General features: G+C 40.6%; 1 protein-coding gene across 1 annotated transcript in view; it reads left to right on the top strand.

The window, feature by feature from the left end:
• grm5b (glutamate receptor, metabotropic 5b) overlaps positions 1 to 23,553 on the top strand; it is a 48,307-nt gene that overhangs the window by 21,850 nt on the left and 2,904 nt on the right. Inside the window, exons 6-16 of the mRNA XM_026372175.1 lie at positions 13,075 to 13,310; positions 13,782 to 13,903; positions 14,716 to 14,840; positions 15,446 to 15,614; positions 15,745 to 15,871; positions 18,713 to 18,830; positions 19,172 to 19,358; positions 19,473 to 19,631; positions 20,092 to 20,217; positions 20,954 to 21,136; positions 22,111 to 22,277. Coding sequence (XP_026227960.1) covers positions 13,075 to 13,310; positions 13,782 to 13,903; positions 14,716 to 14,840; positions 15,446 to 15,614; positions 15,745 to 15,871; positions 18,713 to 18,830; positions 19,172 to 19,358; positions 19,473 to 19,631; positions 20,092 to 20,217; positions 20,954 to 21,136; positions 22,111 to 22,277 — 1,719 coding nt within the window. The remainder of the gene's footprint in view (positions 1 to 13,074; positions 13,311 to 13,781; positions 13,904 to 14,715; positions 14,841 to 15,445; positions 15,615 to 15,744; positions 15,872 to 18,712; positions 18,831 to 19,171; positions 19,359 to 19,472; positions 19,632 to 20,091; positions 20,218 to 20,953; positions 21,137 to 22,110; positions 22,278 to 23,553) is intronic.

Here is a 23,553-nt window from a genome sequence, read left to right on the forward strand (position 1 = left end):
AGAATAACATGCAGCTAATTTACTGGGGATCTGTCTGATGCTGTCTCTCTCTCTCTGTTTCTCTGATACACACACAGACAGACACACATAGACGATACTGTGGGCGATAAGCTGGATGTCTCGTTACTGGGCATTAGCTGCACCTCTCTCTGCTAATCCCTGCTGTCAAACAGACAGGCTGCTTGCGTGTGTGTGTGCGTGTGTGCAGGCCCAACCAGTGTAATTATTGCCATCATGTATAGCAGGGGATATCTCTGACTGTTGTTACTAAGCCACTGACCCGTCATTAGGTTGCACAAGATTGTCCATTAATGGCTGTGTGTTGGCATGTGTGCGCGTGGTGTTTGTGTGTGTACATATTGAAATGGGTGAGTTGCCATTAGAGATTAGATGTCTAAAATGATGGCCTGTGACACATCTTAAAGTGAATAATGTTAATAGCCACATAGTTATTTTTTAGCGTTTTTACTCTACAGAAGTACTTTTACTATTATAAGTTGAATATTTATACAATATTGTGCATATATTGCAAAAGTTATTGCGCTACTTTCAGCTATCAATGCTATTTTAGGGTCATCAGCTCAATATATTACATATGTGCAATATGTACATTGACGATTAGCGTCTCTGCAGTCATTAATTGTTTACTATGTATGAAAAAGGCAATTGAAGTACTGTTTTAAGACAGAGCTCAAAAAGCTGAATCTTTCCCTGGTAAATCGGCTGGTTTGAAAGTGAAATGTCAGTGCTAAATAATTACACTTTTTAACTTCAAACTCACCTTACTGTCTGATCTGAGGTCGGGACATTGCCTTGGAAAGCCAGTTAAATGAGTTGGCTTCCCCACAGAGATCTTACAGTGCAGAAACCGAGGAAGTGAGTGAGTGAGTGCTGCGAGAAAAAAGGATGTGATAGCAAGAAGGTTGGAAAAGCAGAGATGGAGAGAGAGGGAGGGAGAGGATGAAGGAGCAAGAGGCCACCATGGTGATAAAGATAAAGCAGAAATAAGAGAGACGGGGTGAAAGACTGATGTTACACTGGCGGTGTATTACCTCAGCAGGTGATATTACAATGTCTGCTGTGCTCAATGTAAGAAATGACACTTTCATGTGTGAAGCAATAAAAAGTGATGAGGCCAGACCTGAAGGAATTGTCTGAATATACAACCTCTGTATTTCTCTCCACCTGACATCATTCCTCTCTCTTTCTCTCTTTCTTTTTCTCCACTGCTCAACTTACTCTGTCACCCCGAACATTATTGCTCTTCATCTTTCTCGACCTTGCCTAGAACACACACTTCCAAAACACTTCCATCTCCTTTTTGATCCTCTTTTCTCTCCCTCTGCCAGCCATTCTGTTTCGCCCCCAGAGATCATATCTGTGTCGCTTTATCCTCTCTGTCTCTCTCAATCCTGCCTTATCTCTGGGGATTTCTAAATCTTTACCCTCTGCACTCCTGGTGTTTCTTTTAATGCTCTTATTGAATACGATGTACTGTTAACTGATTTGCAAATTTTTGCATTTAAAAAAGAAACATTCCCACTGCTCACTGCCCTTTTCTATTTGAAAATAACACAACACTGGTATTTGACTTGCTTTTAATGTCATTTTTACCATTTAAGCGTTTTTTTTTTTACCAGTGGGGTGGTGAAGTGGTGTGTGTGTGTGTGTGTGTGTGTAAATGCAAATGTGAGCTTTCTTTGGGATTTCTGTCTTCGGTGTCAGCAAAGTCATTCATTTACAAAGTCAAAGTCAGCAAGAAAGTGCCGACGTTCAGTGCCTTCAGTGCTTTTTCTTTTGTAGAGACACACATTTCCAATTATGCTGTAGTTTAGGAATTTCTGTAGGTTTTGTAGGTGCATTGAAGTTCCCTGCATCCATATTTCCATCACAAGTCTAAATCCACAAATGTTCCTCTCCTCTCTTCTCGGAGCATGCGCATGCTGTGAGAGCGGTGAAAGACTTTTCTGGCGCAGAGCTTGAATTGCTTTTCTTAGTCGGTGATCAGGGAGTAATTTGTCTTTGTTTTCTGTGTTTTTCTGCATGATTAGGTGAGGATATCATCTTTAAATGGTGACAGACTTTGTGTTGGCATTAATGGCGTCCGCCGAGACGCCACCTGTGTTGATTCGGCAAAGGGGATAGTGTCTGATCCTACTGTAACAGTGGAGCAGGGGTTGTTGGCAGCGGGTGAGGAGGTTGTTGATGGTGGTATTTTTGAAGGACGAAAGGTTTGCACATCAGCTGATCGAGCGTCGGATATCCTTGAATGGCCTGGGATGTCGATCACAAATGCTTTGCCTGTCCGCACAAACAGCCGGCGAAGCTGAGTGAAGGTGATGACGTGGACTATAACACAGAGTCTGATACTGCATCTGCGGTTGAAGGGTGTCGCCTCAGTGATTATTTCTATTCTGCAGATGAAATAAATACTTTTATTAGATCTGTGAAAGTAAGAGATTATTTTGCAGACATTGATGAATTCATTATATATGCATGTTTACAGCAAAGAACCTGTGGTCTGGATGCTTTGGATAAAAAGAAACTCTTACTGCTCTGAGGAAGGCAGCGGTGTTGAACAAAGGTAGAAATGCAAGGAAACTGAAGTCATCTAAGAAATAATGATGCATCACCAGCTGTCTCTTCCTCTCCACTTGACTTTACTGTTTCTCCCTTTTCTGCCTTATGCAGGAACTGAACATGGGGTCTTAGACCATCTATAGGGAAGGGGTTAAACATAAACATTGGCTATGATCGGTCAAGAGCCATTTTTTCATATTTTCTGGGAGCAGTCTGAGAAATATAATTCAAAACTTTATTAGTAGATACATGGGGACTTAAGCATTCTACTGTTAAACAGTACACATGGGTCAAGGTGACTGATAATAGTGTTAGTGCTGCTAGGTTGGACAGATTTTATGTATCTAACAATGTTAGGCCGAGGCTAGTGAGCAGTTAGTTTCACCATGTTACTACTCATATTAATACAACACCTGCTGAAAAAATCTAATCTCAGTGGCTTTTTAATAATAAACTCCTTCAAAAGGAAATGTTTTGTCAAAGTTTAATGAATCTGTGTAAACAGTGGAGGTGCAGAAAGAGGGGGCTTTGATTCACTTAGTGGGAGTTTGGAAAGACACAGATACAGTATGTGTCTTTAGTCAGCAGTGTACATTTGATTCTACAGTTAAAATAAAAGGACTTGGAAGAAGAGAGAAGACAGATTGAACATAGTTTTTAGGAGGGATCTGAAGAGTGATCTTTTGAAGAATAAATGGAGCTAAGTTCTTTTCTGCAGGAGAGATTGAAGGGGGCTTTGGTGAGATCCCGTTTTATCTTGATCAAGGATATGGATGCTCTCACCTCTTTGTTTTAACCTAGAAAATACTGTAAAAAAGGGCAAGCAGATGACCTTCAGCTTCCTGGAGGTGGGTGACTACAGACCCGGTCTTGATGAGAGAACATGCCATTGACTTCCATATAACGTTGTTTGGTGTGGGGGGCTGTGACAGCACATGTGTTGCACAGCTACTGGAGGCGCGTCCATGTCTCAGCTGAAATGAAAAGGACTTTCTGGATTGAGCTTTGAGGAACTGACTCACTGACAATGGGGCAGCTGAACTCGGGGCGTGCACCAGGAATAGATGGAATAACAGCAGACTTTTTTAAGTTCAGCATTGCACCAGATTTTTATGAAGTGCTTAAAGAATGTTACTGTAATTGGCGTCTGCCAGTTTCCTGTTGCAGAGCAGTTTGTTCCATGATACAAGGAGACCTGGCAATTTAAAAAAACTGGAGGCCAGTAGCGCTTCTGTGCACAGATTACACATATCACTATCTAACATATTGAATATGTTTGAAGGACTGTATTGAAGTTGTTGTTCACATGGATCGTGTACCTGAAAGATGCATTTTGGACAATCTGTGTCTTATCAGAGACATTTGTGATGTCAGTGACTTATATAGTTTGAATTTTATCACTTGACCATACCTATTTGTTATCAGTTCTTAAAGCTTTTGGCCTGAGGGATGGATTTATTAAATGGGTTAAGTTGTTATACAGTGGGGCATCTTGTATGGTTAAAGTGAGGGGCTGTTTGAGCAGAGCGATTCCCCTTCTTAGGGGGATTAGGCAGGGGATTAGGCTGTCCAATCTCAGGGCAGTTATACAGTTTGGCCACTGAACCTTTATTGTGTAAGTTGAGGGCTCAGCTCTCGGGTATCTCTGTGAATCAAATCTAATTTTCACCTCTTGTAGTATCGGCTTATGCAGCTGACATCAATATTTTTATTAAGGATCAAAACAGCGTTAACTAGTCAAAGTCCAAACCCCTACAGGTAGGACAGGGGGGTGGGGGGGGTGCCAAGTCTGCCTGGAGGTTTGAAGTGGGGTATTAATGGTTTGAAAGTTCTGGGTGTTTTCTTAAGGAAACAAAACTATCAAAGACAAACTGGCAAAGCATTATGGAGAAAGTATGTGCTAAGTAAGTTGTCTCGCTGGAAATGGGTGCTTCCCCAGCTATAGGGGAAATCTGCTGTTTCAACTCCACCAAGGCGTCTTGTCTTCTTGACGAAATCCAGAGGACTCTTGTAGAATGATCCTTCAAAAAGTTGGTCGGCTGGAATGTGGTAAACCTCTCTTCTTGCTGAGACTTGCTGAAATTGATCATGAAGGACTTACCATTTTTTATTCCTTAGCAGTACAGGCTTGGCAGTTGTTGAAGACCGAAAGAAATCAGAAAACGCCACCGGGAGTGTGGTTGTTGGAGGAGGCACTGTTTTTTATTCAGTCAAGGACTTTGTCTTCAGCTAGTTTCAGAATGGCTCTGCATGAAGCAGGCTGTGTTGAACTGGGACATTTACTGAAACATATAAAGACATCCGTCTATTCCTTAGACTCTAAGACAATATGTGACCAATAATAATCTTGTGGACCTGTGGAATAATACATGGAGCAGTAGCTACAAACACACAGGTTGCACACATGTATCCAGGCCATAATAACATCTGCCCATTTTGCTCTGAGACAAAGACATTAGTTCATTTGTTTATGGATTGCCCCAGACTGAAATGTTTATTTGATTTATTACAGTCTTGGTTGGTTTTGGAGAGGGGTTTTTCTATTTGAGTTATTCAGTATTGGTCCACGGTACAGAGTGAGGAAAAAAAAGGGATGCACACTTTGGTGAATTTTGTGTCAGGTGCAGTGTAGCTGTCTATATGAATAAGCAGGAGGAATAGGATCAAGGCTGTGGGATCAGTGGATCCAGAACTCATGTGCAAAGTGCTAGTGGCAGCTCCTCACAGAGTTGAGTACTCTTATTATAAAATCGTAGGTAAACGTGAACTGTTTGAAAGTGTATTGGCTGTGGCAGGCGTTCTTTGCACCCTGGGTCTAGTTGTTCTATAGTTCTGTCTTTTTAACTGTGTGTTTTTTACTGTAAATGTTTTGACCTTGGTGCAACAGTTACTGGTTGTGATTGTGTAATACATGGATTTTAAAAATCAAAATCTCTTCTCTTTGTGCTGTATGCCTGTTTGTATCTCTCTCTATGCCAGTGCCTCTAGATTATTTGTATATCTGTAACTTTTTTAGTATTTATGTGTCAGTGTCTCTCTTCTGCCCTGACAGATTTGTTTCTGTCCCTCTGTCACATATCAAACCAAGCGTCTGTTGTCTGAAGCCCAGGGGAAATCAGCAAAGTTGCCAAAATCTAAAATACACTCTGTATGTCTAAACTAGCCCAAACAATGTGTGTGTGGGTGAACAAAAAAAAAGAAGAAGTGTGTGATATTGCAACTGTTATCTTTATTGACTGTTGAGGAAGTGAGGACATCTCTAAAGTTAGTATATGCTCCACAATGTAGTTATGGTTCTGTGAACATAATAGTCAATATTATAGTGTAATGCCAATGGAATATAAGCAAGCTAATGAACAACAGAGAGAAAGAGGGAAGTGGAAAATAAGAAATCATGTAAGGAGAAAAGATAAACAGGCAGGTAGCACAGCAACAAGAGCTAAGGAGAACAGAGAGCAGGAAAAGGGATGGCGAAAAAGAGAAAATCAGCATGAAAGAAACAAAGTGATGGGTGTGGAAGGAATGAGGAGTGATAAAGAACAAGAGAATCCAGATATGGGTAGAGAAACAGAAATAAGAAGAGAGGTTGGAGAGTGTCAGAAAAAATAGAGACAGGGGGTAATGAAGTGTGGCATTGATAGATGAGTAAAAGTGAACCTGCTGCCAAGGTGAGCGGGTGTGGGCTGATTTGCTGTGTTTGTGTGCGTGTTATTGAAAGACGAGCGTGTAAAGTGGTCAGATTACTCACATAATTACACAGTTGGGTACACACACGGACACCGGCCTTGCATCAATCTTTCTCTTTATCTCACACACACACGAACACACACACTTTGAGTTTAGCGCCACTGTGTCTGTGTGTGAGACAGTTCTGACATTTGGCTTAATGAGTTTTGCTGTTGTCATGGTGAACTTTGACCAAGTGGCTGAGGCAGTTAATAGATGAGGTGTCATGACATTGCAAAAAGGTGCGCACTATTATTTTAGGAAAGCCTGGCTTTGAAGTATTTCATGAATTTATAGATTGCTGTGTTTCGTATCCTTCTTTTTTGCTAATGTGACTTTGACAGTGTATAAAGATGGACATAGTGAGTCAGGATGCACCCATAGGTGAAGTTCATAGTTGCATTTCATCTTCATCTTCTGTAACAGCTTTTGTGCTTGGATCTAACACAAAATCTCTACAAAAAGAGATCAGTGTGTTGCCTTTGTCATGCTGCCTTTGACCAGATGGTAGGTTAGTGAAAACACCGGCCACACTTCTCTCCTGCTAGTGCAGAAGATAAATGATGTGAAAATAATGTGAGTTGGTAGGATTTGATCAGGGAATGAACCACAGCGTTTAATGATCCACAGCTTACAGTAAATCTTCATCTGCATTATTGTTTCCCTTTCATATTGTAGATCTACATAAACATTGACCAAAGGTTTGATGAGACAGTGGAGACATGCATTAACAAAAGTGTTGTTACATTAGGTTAACAATTTGGATTGATCCACAGTCACAGTAACATCAGTGGATCTGCTCAGAAAAGTAGGTCACAGATTTTGTATTGACAAAATATTGAATGTGAATCTCAAAGTGCCATCAGGTCACTCCAGTTATTAGCATCACAGTTCAATAAGGACACGTGACCCCAACCCATCCACATTGTAGCTGCTATGACAACCTGGCAGAGTCTAGATAAGCATCTGTTCTGCATGTCTGAACATCCATTTTTGGCAGCCCAGCAGCTGTACATTCATACCATATGTTAGAACCCAGAGAACAAAAAGTAAACAAACACGGATGCTGTTTGAGGGATCACATGAGGGGTTGGTGAAACAATGTAAATTCTTATATTATTTAGGTCTATGTCATCCATAAATTCAGTTCAGTAGTACAGTTGTCAGAGGTATCAGCTCCTGGTACTGTAAATTTACAAGTCAGTGTGAGCTGCTTGTCTTCACAGCACCAGTCAGTCAGGAAACTGTCCGTTGCCTGTTAAAGAGACTTTCAAATTGAGTCATCCTTATTCACTTGTAATGATAGCTGGTTGTTCTGTTCATTTGCTATCAATAAAACATCTACAGCATGCTGTACTGTATATTGGAAAACATCAAGTTGCATCAACTCATTTAGTATAGTTAGTATACCTGTAATAAAGTCTACCTGGCACACCTTTGCTGGATTTCAAAGACAAAAACAAAAAAATCTGAGATGGATTAGAAAAAGATTTCATAATAGAATCCATACGAAGCAACTGAAAATTAATAGTGATTCGCAAATGAGTTCCAGTTTCTATTTATACTGCGAACGAACAGAATGGAAAGGCAATTGCCCCAGGCCTCAGTATGTAGAATTGGTTTGTTAAAGTTCTGCTTAAGGTAGTGCAGTGGCCTACAACAACGGCATACTGTACTATTATGCAAATAGCATTTCCAATATTGGTAGAGACAGGCCGTCTAATGTTAATTGAATAGTGAATAGAAAAGTAGGTGTACGTGTGCGCATATGTGTGACCGAGAAAGGGAAGCAATGAGGAAGAGGGTGTATGTGTGGGCGTGTGTGCATACACTTAAAATCCAGTGTGCTCTAATGAGACACAAAGTACAGACAGCAGTTTCAGCGTGGGCTGGAATCCATGGCAACGACCTTGGGCTCCTAGACATGGGGAGAGAGAGAGAGAGAGAGAGAGAGAGAGAGAATCAGGATGTCATTAAGTTATTTCGATCAAGAAAAGAGTGAGTAATTGATCAGCCTCATTTTTGAAGACGCTTACATGTTGATGCACACACGCTCTCATTTTACTCTCATACAGCACATGTGTATACCCCAAAGAACTTTTTATGGCAACATCACCCCCACAGTTACATGCCCCATGTGCTGATCGGTAAACGTTTGTATGTATTATTGTGTGTGTGTGTGTTTTATTGTGGTAAACAACTCGTATAACATACAAAATACTACAACCTGAAGCTTCATAAATTGAAGGCAAAGAGTGCAAAGCAGAGGCCCTCCTGTGGTATTTTTGTAGTCAGAAGCATGTAGCTCACCTGCAGTGCATTTAAAAATTGGGTAGATCTGGGGAAATCAATTGTCATACTTGATCTGTGGGTGTGTTAAGGACCAGTATCAATCTTCACAAATCACATTGGCTTCCCTCATCCATTTCAAAGCAGTGTATTCCCCACCGTCACTTTTAGTCACTTCTGTAATTGAACAGTCCAGTCTGCTCAGAAGATATGAGTTTTCTTGTGCATGAGTTGCAGACTAGCAGCTGAATATACTGCACTTCATTAGGAAACTCTGGCACCACATTTATTCTTCTAGGGGCTGATAATATGACTTGACGTTAAATTAACATTTTTGGACATACTGAAAGAGTCATCATCATGTTTTCCACCCATCGAAAGAGCTTTGACTTTGTAACACGTCGATCCACACATTTAACTTCGAGTTTTTGTGTTACGATTATAAAAAAAAACGACCTATTTACAGCATTGTGTGCAGGCTTGACACCAAAATTGCAGCTTTCAGTTTGAAACACAGTAACATTTAACTGCTAGTGTGCGTCACCACCTAGTTTGACGAAAGTCGAGTCACCAAGACACCAAATAGACACAGGTGAAGACAAACTGCACTCTGTATCAAAAAGATAGCACTTGTCTGTTACATCTGTTACTGTATTATGTATTGTTTGAATATATGTGTGAAGTAGGCCTATATAATATTACAATGTAAAGTAATTTATGTATTATATGCAATAATGTATTGTTGTTTGTGTTGTCTAAAATGTGGAAGTCTTATGCTAACTGGGAAAGTATTTAAAAAGAAGAAAACAGAACAAATCTCTGTAACTGTACTGGAGGGATAGTAACATATTACTTCCTGAAGGGAAGAAAGAAAATTAGAAATTTGTTCATCACAAACATTATCATAGAGTGGAGTTAAGCCAGTTGGGGAAATGGTGAGAAGATGAACACTGAGAAGGTCACAGATTGGTTTCACATCCTCAGCAGCACAAACAGGGCTGCTTATTATATTTTTATAATATATTATATTTCTTTTAAGAATTTTTTTTTATTTTTAGGTCGTGATTAATGCAAGTGTGCATGTGTACTTTTCTAGTTTGGCGTATAATTTTGGCCCCCGAGGAGCTGCAGGTGTGACCTGCTGGGAAGCTTGCCAAACAGGTGGCAAGACAAAGAAAGAAAGGGATGCGTCAGAGACACTGAAAGTGAGAAACATTAGACACTGAAAGTCAAATCAACAAATCATTCTATAAAAAAACAGCCCCAAAGGAGTACAAAATAAACCCGAGAGAGTATGAAATAGACAAGCACCAAATGCTCATGTGATAGAGACAACCTAGAAAGCAAATAAAGCAAACCATAAGTGAATGAACCAAAATTAGGAGAAGGACATTGGATACACAGAGACAGGTGCAGTGGAATTGAGTGGATGATGCAGAGGCATAGAAGTGTAGAAAAACAGAATGAAGAGGCTCAAGGGAAGGCTGAAGGTGGTAATGAGAATAGGTGAGTGAGACAGATGGGGAGAGAAATCTATTGAGAGAATGAGAGAGTGCTGATTAATGGTCATTGATTGTTTACTTCTAAATCTGTTTTCACTGCCTCTGTCAATTTCTTTGATTTTGTCTTTACTTTTTCTCTTTTCTCCTATTCTCACTTTCTTTATTTCTTTATTTCTCAGTCTCCCACCCACTGTGTCTCAAAATGTCAGTACAAAAACCATGCAAACCAACAAAGATAGAAGCCAATACTCACATACAGTTGCTAGAAAAAAACAAACATACAAACCCGACAAAACAGACATGAAATCACCACCCTAGCCGTGAAGCATGATGGAGGCGACATCATGATTTGGGGCTGCTTTGCTGCTTCTGGAGCTGGATAGGTTGCCATTGTGCAAATTGCAAACAGAATATAAGTGACTATAAATATTCAAAATCTTATTCAGTCTTTCTTCAGGGGAGCTACTTATCAATCTATGTTGATGTACCGTGCAGTGCGATGATAGCACTGTGTTACTCTGCATGACACCACAGGCAAAAATGGTCAATGGTCCGAGCAGCAGTATGGATCTCTAAACGTTACAGTCAACACTCAAAACTATTTCAGGCTCCATTGATTTAAGATTCATTTTACAGAGAGATGGCTTTAAATTAAGAAAAAATATAATGCAGAACATTGTGTGCGAAGAGGCGTTCAACCAGTTGAAGAAAAAGGTATGGACTAAATTCATCACTATTATTGAAATACAGTAGTGCACACGTCTTCAGCCAGGGAGGAAGGAGAGTAACACTGTGACTGTAGTCTGCATTGAAGTTGTTAACTTAAGATATTGTTGGAGCTTTTATTTATTTTTCATGCATCATGCAGCCTTTTTGAAACATATTCTTTGTCACTATAACCAAAAGAAATCAGTTGAAACATATTTTGCTGTAAAACACATTCCACAGTCTGTGTCTACTAAACTTATTAAGTCATTTAAGCCAAAAAGCTGAGAAAATAGGTTACATAATCACTGCTCACCTCCCCATCACACCTAGGCCTTGGATGCTCAGCCGCTATACAAATGTGTCACCATACATGAACACGCATTCATTTGAAAGTTTACAGGTATGGTCTATAATGTAATGGGTTGCCATTTAGAATTGCCTCCACTGTAATTAATGGCTACAGCTCAAAGGCAAAAGGAGAGACGGAGAACGTCAGACTAAATATGGACAGTAAGGGAAAGACACAAATGGCGGCAGACAGAGAAGGCACTTTGCACACAAACACTTTAGGTGTCCAATCAGACTGAAGCTGGAAGGATTGCTGTAGGAGAAAATGTGTTTTGTTCTCTTGAGGCTCAGAGAGAGAAAGAAAGACAGCTAGAGAAGGAGGAAGAGAGAAAGAAATGAAAACGATCATTGTCTTGCTTGAGGCCTTGTTGGCAGTAGTTGTGAAAGGGGGAGAGAAGATTTTTTTATTCCCATCCACTTCTCCCTCCTTCCATTCCTTTCTTTATCTCTCTCAGACACGCACAGACTCACTCGCTGGGCCATCTGTGCTTCCTTGAGGAGCAGCAAACCCAGATCTTCTCCAAAAAATGCAAACTACAGGGATATGTCTCCATAGTTTATGTGTCTGTATGGTGAGACAGTCGAAATTCCTTTTTGCTGGTATCTGATGGGGCATAGTTGCTGAGCTGCAGCCAAAATACTCCATTTGACCTAGATCATCTCATCACCCAGCTGGTGTGTGTGTGTCTGTGCAGAGTGTTTATGCCTATTTGTCAGCGATGTGATGAATTTTGGATATAACCCATAATGATGTAAGAACTCCCTCCCACATGTCCTCAGGCTCTGTCCTAATCATTCTGGTTGTGCCTCCTTTCACTGTGTTTCTTCCTGATTTATTATTTCTGCTTGTCTGTCTCTTGCTGTCCCTCTCTGCCTTTGCTTTTCTCTTCTTGCAAGGAAACTGGACCCACCGAGTTAATTCTGTTCATCTGTGTGTGTGGTTTGTCTGTTATGGTGACACTGGTGCCCTTGCACCTCACCTCCCAACCCAGACGTTTAATTTTACCCAATAGGTCGTTTGCAATCACTTGACTATCGTGACGAGCAAAATTCAGTTGGAGGGCACGAGGTGAAAAGCAGAAAATAAGAGACAGAGAAAAGCCAATACTGTGCTAGTTTAACTGAGATAAAAACAGAAACAATCTGCCTCATATGTAGACAGTATATACAGTATATACATATAGATATAGTGGTAAATTGTGCTGTCCCCTGTCATACAGACTAGTGTAGGGGTCCATTAGCCAGTAATTACTGGTTTTGCCTGATACAAAAAAACCTTAATTAAAAACTAGACGGTAAAAACGCCCTATATGAGGAGCTCATCGTGGTATTTGTCTGGCTAATGTTAGCTCAGAAGAATATGATCAGAAATAAAGATGAATTCTAAGGTAGTGGAAACGAGGCTAGAAGACTTGGCCACATGCTGTTCACATTCAGTGTCACGGCTCTGGTAGTAGAAGAGAAATTATTTGTTATCATCTCCTGCTTTGTTGCATACTTGAGGTGCAAGTGGGAGCCTGCCCAGCATCCACTGCTCCACTGCCAACCACTGTATGATTTATTGTACATCACAGTCCCAATAAAGAAACTCCTTGTGTTACTGGCTGAATGCCAAACTATTTGTCTTTCCTTTTTAATAGTTGAACCATGAAAATGAAACCAGGAAAATATAAAAAATGTCTGTCTTAATAATCTTCCAAATGATTGATGTCTGAAAAAGCACAAAATGTGTAAATAAGTTCTTCAAACAAGCACAACCAGCAGAGGTATTTTGGGTGACTCCACCCCACCACATGATTAAAAATGTATTTGTTTTTTATTATGAAACAGTTGAGAAGGTACTTTTATTCACAGAGATAATTGATGGCATCTTTGAGCTTGCTAAACTTCTCTACCTGTCTGTCCTTGTGTTTCTCCACAGTGATGGATGGGCGGACCGTTATGATGTGACAGATGGTTTTGTTAAGGAAGCGGCCGGCGGTATCACAATCAAGCTCCAGTCAGCTGATGTGAAATGGTTTGATGAATACTACCTTAAACTTCGTCCTGAAAACAACTTCAGGAACCCCTGGTTTCCAGAGTTCTGGCAGCACCGTTTTCACTGTCGACTTAAAGGCCACGCCCAGGAGAGCAACAAGTACAACCGCACCTGTAGCAGTGAGTACAGGCTACAGTACCAATATACATTTCTTCTGACATGTTTTCATAATGGCCAGCAATAATGCGAATAATATACACTCACAAAACATACGCCCACACACCTACACACATGTTAAGGATATACACACAGCTGGCCAATTAAGCTTTAGATATCTCTTTGTATTCTTCTTTCCCCATCATTCGCTGTTTCATTCGCTCCATTCATAGGCAAAACAGTATGTGAGAGCTGCATCAAAGGGAGTCATGTCTCATGTATTTGAATGAAATAGGACATATAATACAAACGAACAGGACAAAGAAAGAAACAGAAGGTGTGGAGGTGGAAAGTGCCTATGAGAGGAAAGAGAGTGGTCTTTGATGTTAGGAAAAACACACTGTTTCATTAAGTAGAAGGCAAATGAGAAATTAAGAATTGCTCTGATATACCTGCCTTTCTCTTTCATTTCTTTCTCCCATCCACTTCTGCAGAGCGAGAATCGCTTCGGCAGCAGTATGCACAGGACACTAAGATGGGGTTTGTCATAAATGCTATCTACTCGATGGCATATGGCCTGCATAACATGCAGCGGGCACTCTGCCCAGGCTATCAGGTGAGTAGCGCTCGGATGGATCAATGAAGGGACACTGGGACAAACCAGGGGGATAAAGCGGGGAGATTAAGGGGTGGAGAAATAGGAATGGTGAGACAAAAAGAGGATGGCAGGTGGGTATTTCTGTCTGGTTACGGTAGACCTGGTTTCCGTAGGCACATTCTTGATATATTGTTAGACACCCTAGGAAAATATCAGTTGTTTGTTTTTTGTTACGCATGAGCACTGAGCACAAATTCAATCTTTCAGTTTCAGTGTTACCGTGGATAAATGGATACATAACATCACTGTAACCCTTACATGTTTAGTCCCCTAATTACTAAACATTTACCTGGTAAATATATGCAAAGGAATGGAGCACTTCTTACAATAACCTCCTATATTACTCATCAGTTGAAGTTACAATTGTAGTAACACGTTTTATTAATTTGTAATAGTTTAATTATGTGTGTATATTATCTAGAAATGAAGACATTCTCATTCATTAACATATACTTTGGGTAATTGTAATTCCAGCTGATGAGTAACAGAGGGCTGTGCAGTACACAGTTCTATCCTAGTTCCTACTAACTTAAACTAGTCACAGCTACAAGGTACAGTACTTAGCTAACGTGCTTGGTTGATGAGTAATAGTGGAGGTTTTTCTTAGCATTTTGTATGTTATAAGTTATATGTAAGGTTCTAGATATTTACTGGGTAGATGCTTTGTAATAAGGGGACTAAAAAGGAAGGGTTACCAAAATCACTTCTGCAACACAATGTTTATAAGCACATTTTCGTTTAATGTGACTCCACCTTTGATGTGTTTTAAGGGCCTGTGTGATGCCATGCGACCTATAGATGGTGCTACACTGCTGGACTTCCTCATGAAAACCAACTTTACCGGCGTGTCTGGGGAGGGGATCTTATTTGATGAGAATGGTGATTCACCTGGCAGGTAGGCACTGTAACTGAACTTTATGAAAGTTTATGAAAGCTGTGCTAGATTTTAGGTTGTTTATGTTTTTATCTCTCTGCGGCGTTATGTTTTTGGATTGTCGGTCAGATACATACAGCCACCCAGTTCTTGTGACCGCAAAATCTAAGGAACTCTCAAAGGGGAATTCCTACGAATTTGACACACCCGCCTACTTGAACAAAATGATGAACTGATTAGATTGTTGTGGCCAAAGGTCAAAGGTCAATGTTACACTCACTCATGGTAATCCAGTACTTGTGGTGAATGTGATGCCTCAGGAAGACTTTGAGGAAACTGCATTAAATTTGGCACTAATTGCCACAGGTCACGGATGAACTGATTAGATTTTGGTAGTCAAAGGTCAAGGTCACTGTGACCTCATATATGACCCATTCTCAACAATGCTATATCTCAGAAACGCCTGGAAGAAATCTGGCACAAACATCCGCCTGCACTCATGCATGAACTAATTAGAATATAGAGTCTGTACAGACACGTGTAAACTACAACATCACTAGTTAGTGGAGGCGTACAACCATACTGTGGTAATTGTAGTTTCATATAAGTCTGCCTTTTATCCACAGGTATGAAATAATGAACTTCAAAAAGATGGGGAAGGACTATTATGACTACATTAACGTTGGCAGTTGGGACAACAGCGGATTGAAGATTGATGATGATGAAATCTGGCCAAACAAAGATACCATTATCAAGTCAGTCTGCAGTGAACCCTGTGACAAAGGACAGATCAAGGTGAGTTGACCCATGTGGAAAGAATGTGAATAGTATTTACATATTATTACCACTGACAAATAATTTAGCAGCTCACTGGAAGCATTTATACAAAGGTATACAAACACAGACCGTCTTCTGTCCCTTCCAGGTGATCCGTAAAGGTGAGGTAAGCTGCTGCTGGACGTGCACTCCCTGTAAAGAAAATGAGTTTGTGTTCGACGAGTACACCTGCCGAGCCTGTGAACTTGGCTCCTGGCCTACAGATGACCTCACAGGTTTGTAGGTTTTTTTAAGCCATTTCCACTTTACTAAGAACATAAACGCATAAAATAAAAAAGAATTTGAATATGATCCTCTATAAATATACTATATATTAATGCAGTCATAGTGATGCTATTTAAATGCAACATGTTTGTGCATACATTGATATTTAATAGAATATGGCCGTTGTGTTTTCCCTGATATAGTGTACCATTTCATCATATTATTATAAACTAAGTCCTGCACCCGTTTCATTAGAGCATTAGGAACTGATAGATGATCTTCCCCTTCCTCTTTTCTCCTCATGTTGCTTTCCCTCCACTCCCCCTCTCTTATCCCTTTAATTTGTTATTGACATGGTCACCAATGTTTTAATTATTCTGCATCAAGAGCAGTCTTCAATGCAAATACATTTTAGTTGCAATGAAAATGTGTTTCCCCTCCATTGCATTCAAAGCAGTTGGATATTGCCTTGTTATGCTTTCAGCTGCTCATTATACTGCTTGCTAGTTCCTCACCATGCTTAATGATTAAAACATGAATTGAGCCCTACTGAAAATTCAGATCGAGCCTCTCTGCCAGAGACAGTAGCATCCTTAAACTAAACCAGGGAGCGAACCAGTGAGAAAATGAGAAAGAGAACATTGACAATTGAGTATTTTGTGTTTGTGTTTGCATGTTTATGGGTGAGAGTATGTGGATGTGGCTAATTTAATCAACAGTAAGTGCAGCATGTCCCACTGCGGGACTATATAGAACAGTAATAATGAGTTGTAAACAAGCTGCATGCCTTGCTCCTTCTGTAGACATGTTTGATCTCTTGCACTCAGGCCCAAAGAAAGGAGAGAAATAGAAAAAAGATAAAGAGGTAGAGGAGACGCAGCAAGGTCTCAGCTGGCAGAGACAGAGGTAAAGTGGGTGTGAAAACCACAGATAGCAAGTGGAGAGTCCAGGGGACAGCAGAAGAACAAAAACAGGAAAAATAGAGTGAAAAAAAAGTGACTTAGAAACACAGAGAGATGGAAGAAGCAAGTCTCAAAGAGAGCGATGGAGATGAATAAAGGCTCTGACAGAAGCAGCAGCCAGGGAGAGTGAAAGGAGCAGAAAAAGGGAGGATTAGCTTTGGGATTTGAGCCTCTCCACTGATCGGCAGAGTTCCACAGTCTGAGTTGGAGAATGTTTGAAGGAGTTTGCCTCAAAACTTTATATTGACTGAACCCTCCAAACACCCCTCCCTCCCCCTAATGCACCACTTTGGCTTAGGGTCAAACACTACATGATTTTCTGCAGGTTGCGGGAACTAATTAAGTATTAAATTGCTGACGTAGCCAATGCTTTTAGAATGTTCTGAGAAAACCCATGAGAAAACTAATGATATAGGATTTTCAGCCCCGATGTCTAGATTTATGTGGGCAGGATTAATTGGAGCTACATTTTCAGCACGTTCCTCCCACCTCACATTTTCATGGCTGGGTGGTCCTCACTCCTCATGGCTAGGCAGGAAAGCATCTGTAGTCCTGGTCTCATTATTCTGTTTTAAATAAACTGCATAATGGTCGATGCCTTGCGTGGTTTTAGCTTGATCTAACTGAAATGAAGCTTTTCTGTAATATAAGCCTGTAACTCAACCACATCCTTTGCAGAATGCTTCCGCCTGACTTATTTGTCTATTTGTTGCCATCCCCTTGGCTTTTATTCAGCAATTAGGCTGTTGTTGATGCTCCTAGTCCTAACTGCATCACTAATTTAATAAACTTTATTGACCGTGTTAAAGACAAAGTCATTAAATTGCTTAAGTCCTTTTTAATGACTGTTCTGTCTCCTCCTCTCCTCTGCCATGTGCAGTATTGTACAAACAGATTTACAGATGTACGTGTGTGTGTCTGTGTGAGAGACAAACACTACGACAGAAGTATGAAGAGAGACAGCAAAAAGCAAAAAAGTTATGGTGTATAGGGTCAGAAAGTTTTAGAAAGTCCCTGCTGTCCTGGTGTATTTAGATAATTTCAGCAAAAATAAATCATAATCCCTTTAATTAATGTCGCGTTATCGCTTCGCCAATGAGGAAGACAGAGATAGAGGAATGAAGGGAGGGAGAGAATTGGGAGAAAGGTGGGAGCTTGTACGGAAAGAGACAGATAAGGGAGATAAGGGAGGGACATAATGATGAATGGTGCTACAAAAAAAGAGTGACAGGAGGGAAAGAAAGAAATGAAGAAGAAATGGAGGAAGGAAGGGTAAGGTAAGAAGGAAGTGTGTATGGCAGGGACACAAGTAAGGTGTGTGAGATCAAGGGCAGATGATGATGAACATGATGCAATATTCATATTTTGATCATTTGTTGCATACATATCTCCGGTAACTAAAAATTCATAAAGTTGTGTTTTCATGTATACACACACACACACACACACACACACACACACACACACACACACACACACACACACACACACACACACACACACACACACACACAAATTCCTCTTTATGCCCAGAAAACCCCATTTAGTCCTAAAGCGACTGTTTTGCACCAAATCTGACCCATGTTAACATTGAAAGGTCTGGTAGTTTAAACAAGATGAAGCCTTTGTTGCTGTTAACTGTTGCAGTTAGTTACAATAATTGTTCCGACTTTCCTTCCTGATGATCTGCAGGTCTGATATTAGCCACTTCAACACTAACCTACTCATAGAGAATTGACTGATGTAAAAGGTGCGAAATGAGCTAAAGGAAAGAGAGAGAGGACGTAGGGGATACAGATGGACATTATCCAGCTGCTGTGCATATCATCCATCTCAACTTCATTCTTTGATTTTTGTTTCAATAAGTCTTTCTTTCTATTGTATCTCTAGGCTGTGACCCGATTCCAGTGGAGTACCTGCGGTGGGGAGACCCTGAACCCATTGCTGCTGTGGTCTTCGCCTGCCTCGGTCTAATGGCCACATTCTTTGTCACTGCAGTCTTCATCAGGTAACTAATCTCTTATGTCCCAGAAGATGTATGAACCGAGGAAGAACAGCGGTAGATTCCACTTAGATGTCAGTTAGGCTACTTTGTCATCCAGGTGAGGTTATATGGATTTGAGTCAAGACAGCTGGAGGTCTTTTTTGTTAGGTTGAAACACCTTAGGCAGGCTGAAACATACAAAACATACCAAACTTTTTCATAATCACCTTCCTGAGTGTGTTTGTGTCTATTATACTATATACAGTGTGTCTAAATACTGTGTGTCTGCATTTTCATATGTTCTTTTTTACATGTTTGTGCTTCTCCACATATGTAATTGCTTGTCTGAATATGTCAATGTTCAGGTTCCGGGACACTCCTGTAGTGAAATCTTCCAGCAGGGAGCTGTGCTACATCATACTGGCAGGGATCTGTCTAGGTTACCTGTGTACCTTCAGCCTCATAACCAAACCCCACGTTATCCACTGCTACCTCCAACGACTCGGAATAGGCCTGTCACCTGCCATGAGCTACTCCGCACTCGTCACTAAGGTAAGGACTGAGTTTTTTAAATAAGCGCGACACGATGGTGAAACTGTTTACGTACATACAGTATAAGTGGTAGTTCATCAAAATGTCCTAACAGTGTTTGTGACCTGACTGCAGACAAACCGCATCGCTCGGATCCTGGCAGGCAGTAAAAAGAAGATCTGTACAAAGAAACCTCGCTTCATGTCCGCCTGTGCTCAGCTCATCATTGCCTTCCTCCTCATACTGTTGCAGCTGGGCATCATCGTGGCTCTCTTCCTCATGGAGCCACCTGCGGTAAGCTCTTCGTGAGTAGGTGTGTGTCTCTGTGTCTGCCTTTCACTGAAAATGGGACAGTGGCTTGTTGGAGTATATGTATGTGGGTTTTATCATTATGAGTCTGTTTTTATTACACCACTGATGTTTTTAAGATCATGCAGTAGAATAAACAATAGATCTGTAGATATCATACTGTTATGAACTCCACCTAGAGTTTTTGTTGTCTTTATGCAAAACTGACATTTTCAGTGGCAGCTACACAGTCCCGCTTCACAGCTGTGTAAGCATTCACTGCTTTACCAGCAGATTTAGATTATTGGGCGTCTGACTGACTGAATGTCGGATCTAATTTGCTCTGCTTCTGCACTCTCTCTTTAGATACATCTGCTGTCCCTGTTCTCTTAAAGAAACAACAATAACACATAAGAAAACTCATTAAGTTTTGCATAACAGCTATGTCACATTAACCTCTCTACAGGTGATCCACGACTACCCCAGCATCCGCCAGGTCAACCTAATCTGCAACACCACTAACCTGGGCGTGGTTGCACCTCTGGGATACAATGGTCTGCTCATCCTGAGCTGCACGTTCTATGCCTTCAAGGTACTGGATGAAGTGTGTGATTATTGTACACGAGCATTTGGAATCACAGCATTGAATTTGATATAATGACAACATCAACATTTACAGGAAATCAAATGCTCTCAGGACATGCAGAGTAGTTAAGGTTATAGGTTCTTACATACACAGGATTGTCAGTATGTAGAGTACACCTCTTCTTAAACAACTGCTGTGAGAAAATTCAGACAGACATAATGTGAAAACAAGTGATTGAACCACTGTTTGTATTAGCTGCTCTACAACCTTTTAACAGAGGTAAATAGGATTATATTACACCAAACAAATTATAAAGTCAGTATTTGATTATTGGTGGCCTGCAGCTATCCACTTTATGTTGTGTGTGAGAGCAAAATGGCAACTAGAGACAAAAGCTCATTGCACTTCATTGCAAATTAATTAACTGTATTTCTAAACACAGTGGCCGGTGATGTAGGGTTATACCCCCCATGTTTCTGCTAATTCACATACAGTATTCATAAGGTTAGCATCAATATTACACAGTAACTGCAATTCATTGGCAGTGGGTTTGCTGTGTGTAGCTGTGTTTGTTTTGGTTTTATAAAAATCACTAAATTAAATTAAAGCTAAGCTGACCTTTTTGTCGTTGTTTTCCTACATTAGGGTAGAATATGAAGAATGAATAAACAACAATAAACAAATCCTGAATATTTGCTTACACGTGTCTTTCTCTCTCACTCTTTCTCTCTTTTTCTCCAAGACTCGCAACGTCCCGGCTAATTTCAACGAGGCTAAGTACATTGCCTTCACCATGTACACCACCTGTATTATCTGGCTGGCCTTTGTCCCCATCTACTTTGGTTCCAACTACAAAATTATAACCATGTGCTTCAGTGTGAGCCTCAGTGCCACTGTGGCTCTGTGTTGCATGTTCGTACCTAAGGTAAGGCTGAAGTTAATATACATAGCTTCTAGTTGTCACCTTCTCACTGCTTTGATCTATGTATTTCCTCACATTTTTCTGTCTCCCTAAACACTAAGACTCTGCTTTAAGCCCCTGAAAAACATCTGATTGCCTGTCAGGCGTCTATGAATAGTGTATATTAGGAAAACTCAAATATACTTTGGCTGTAATCACTCTAAATCAGTGCATAAGGTATATTAAACTTCGGGTTACCACAGCAACAGTGCTAATACTTCATGCTATATGACCAGTGAAGTATGTTTTATATACCCCAGGATGTCCTGGAAAATCATACACCTGTGAGATTATACTTTTTATATGTCAGGAGCCTTAAACCTTTTCTATATTATCTGGGATAAGTTTGGAAAATACTTATTGTTGTGAAAGAATGACTTGCATTTTTCACTGTATAAGTGAAAGGGTCGTTTGTTTTTCATGTTGTGCACACCGTGCACTAATATTGGACTTAAAAGATAAAGTACCTTAAAATATCTTCTCCCTACAAGCATGTTGACAGTCTGACAGGAACCCTGTCATTAGAGTTGTAAAGCACAGGCAGCATTCACAGTAAATACCATGTAGCTGAAAGTGAGTGTTCAAGTAAGTGAAGTTTTAAAATAGTTAGGAGCTTGAAAATTAAACTTTCTCCAAGTGCCGGCATCGAAGTAACATAAAAAAACAAAAACAATTACAATTATTATTATGGATCTCTCCCGCTATAGTAATAACCAGATATACGCATTCAAGGACAAAGTTTGTTCTTGTTCAGAAATGCAATCTATAAAAACAATTACCTGCTGTTTCATTTGAGTTTTGTCTACTTTTAGTATCTTCCATTAAAAACATAAATAATGAAAGGCCTTCATCACCTCTCTGAAATTGACAGAAACAAACATCACATTTCAAATCTGTTAAGGTTTCAATAACATATTTATATGTTTTAATTTCTATAGGTGTACATCATTTTAGCCAAACCGGAGCGTAACGTGCGCAGTGCCTTTACCACTAGCACAGTGGTGCGCATGCACGTGGGAGACGGCAAATCATCCTCAGCTGCCAGTCGTTCGTCTAGTCTGGTTAACCTGTGGAAGCGCAGAGGGTCTACTGGAGAGACACTCAGGTACGTGTGTGTGTGTGTGTGTGTGTGTGTGTGTGTGTGTGTGTGTGTGTGTGTGTGTGTGTGTGTGTGTGTGTGTGTGTGTGTGCGCGTGAGTGTGTGTATACGCTAGAGGCTTGTTGGCCAGGTTAATGCCAGGTTACTCCTCAGTTACAGTCCAAAGCACCATTTCTGTAATGGCCCCACTCTGGGACTATTTATGGTGCATGTGTGTGTGTGTGTGTTAGACCTCTCTGTGAGATTGATTCTCTGAATTCCCCCGAGTCTGCCTGACTGTTCTTCTGACCCTAACATGAACTGCAGACAATTGCCTACTGCACATGGCAAAGACGGAGAGAGAGGATTGAACTGAAGGAGAAAGGAAGGTAGGGAGAAATTTAGAAACAAATCTAAATCAAGACATAGAAAGATAGATGGAGAATAGAGTGACAAGGCAAGATATAGTAACTTTCACACCACGCTTAAAACCATCCACAAGTCATCTATGGTGACAGGGAACTGATCAAAGGACACAAAGAGAGTGACACTTAGCCTCTTGCCCAGAATAAAGAGGGAGAAAAAAGACAAGAACACATTTTCGTTTGTCAGCAGGTTACTCCAGCTCACCCTGCTTGGCAAGCAAGATTTCAATCAAGCTCTTACGAGAAATGTCAGGAGTGTTTCCATCTTTGGTCCTTTTCTTCTTCTCTTCCCCTCTCCATTTCTTTTGGTCCTGTATTCCTCTGTGGGTGGTGGTAATTGGCAAGGCTGTCTATCTCCTCGGTGCAGGGCTGGAAGCTGCTGCCTTTGAGATGCTGTCATTGTGTAGTCTGAGCAGACACAGTCAGACATGAAACCAGCAGACGAGGGGAAAAAGGAGAAATATTTAAGAGAATATTTGACTGATGTTTGAACTACTGACGAGTGCCTGGTTTGCCTTCACCCAGACATTAAAATCATCCTCAGAGCTGGATACAACACATGTAAGATAAGATCAATCATGCACGGCCTTAGTATGTGCAACATGTGTTTTCAGCTTGCAGGTCAGGCTTGGTCCTGTGGGATCACATGAGGACATTAAAGTGCTATGTGTACAGCATGTGGCTGTGTGTGTGTGTGTGTGTGTGTGTGTGTGTGTGTGCATCTCCGGAGTGATTTGACTTCTTTTCACCTCCAACCACAGTGGCGTGAGGTTTAATTCAGCAGCTCCACTATAGATTAATCACACTAATTAACCTGACAAAAGAAGGAGAGAAGGAAAAGGAGAAGGGGGCAGAGCACAGAGCACTGTGACTGATGT

This window comes from Anabas testudineus, chromosome 13 (genome assembly GCF_900324465.2).
Source record: "Anabas testudineus chromosome 13, fAnaTes1.2, whole genome shotgun sequence".
Lineage (NCBI taxonomy): Eukaryota > Metazoa > Chordata > Actinopteri > Anabantiformes > Anabantidae > Anabas > Anabas testudineus.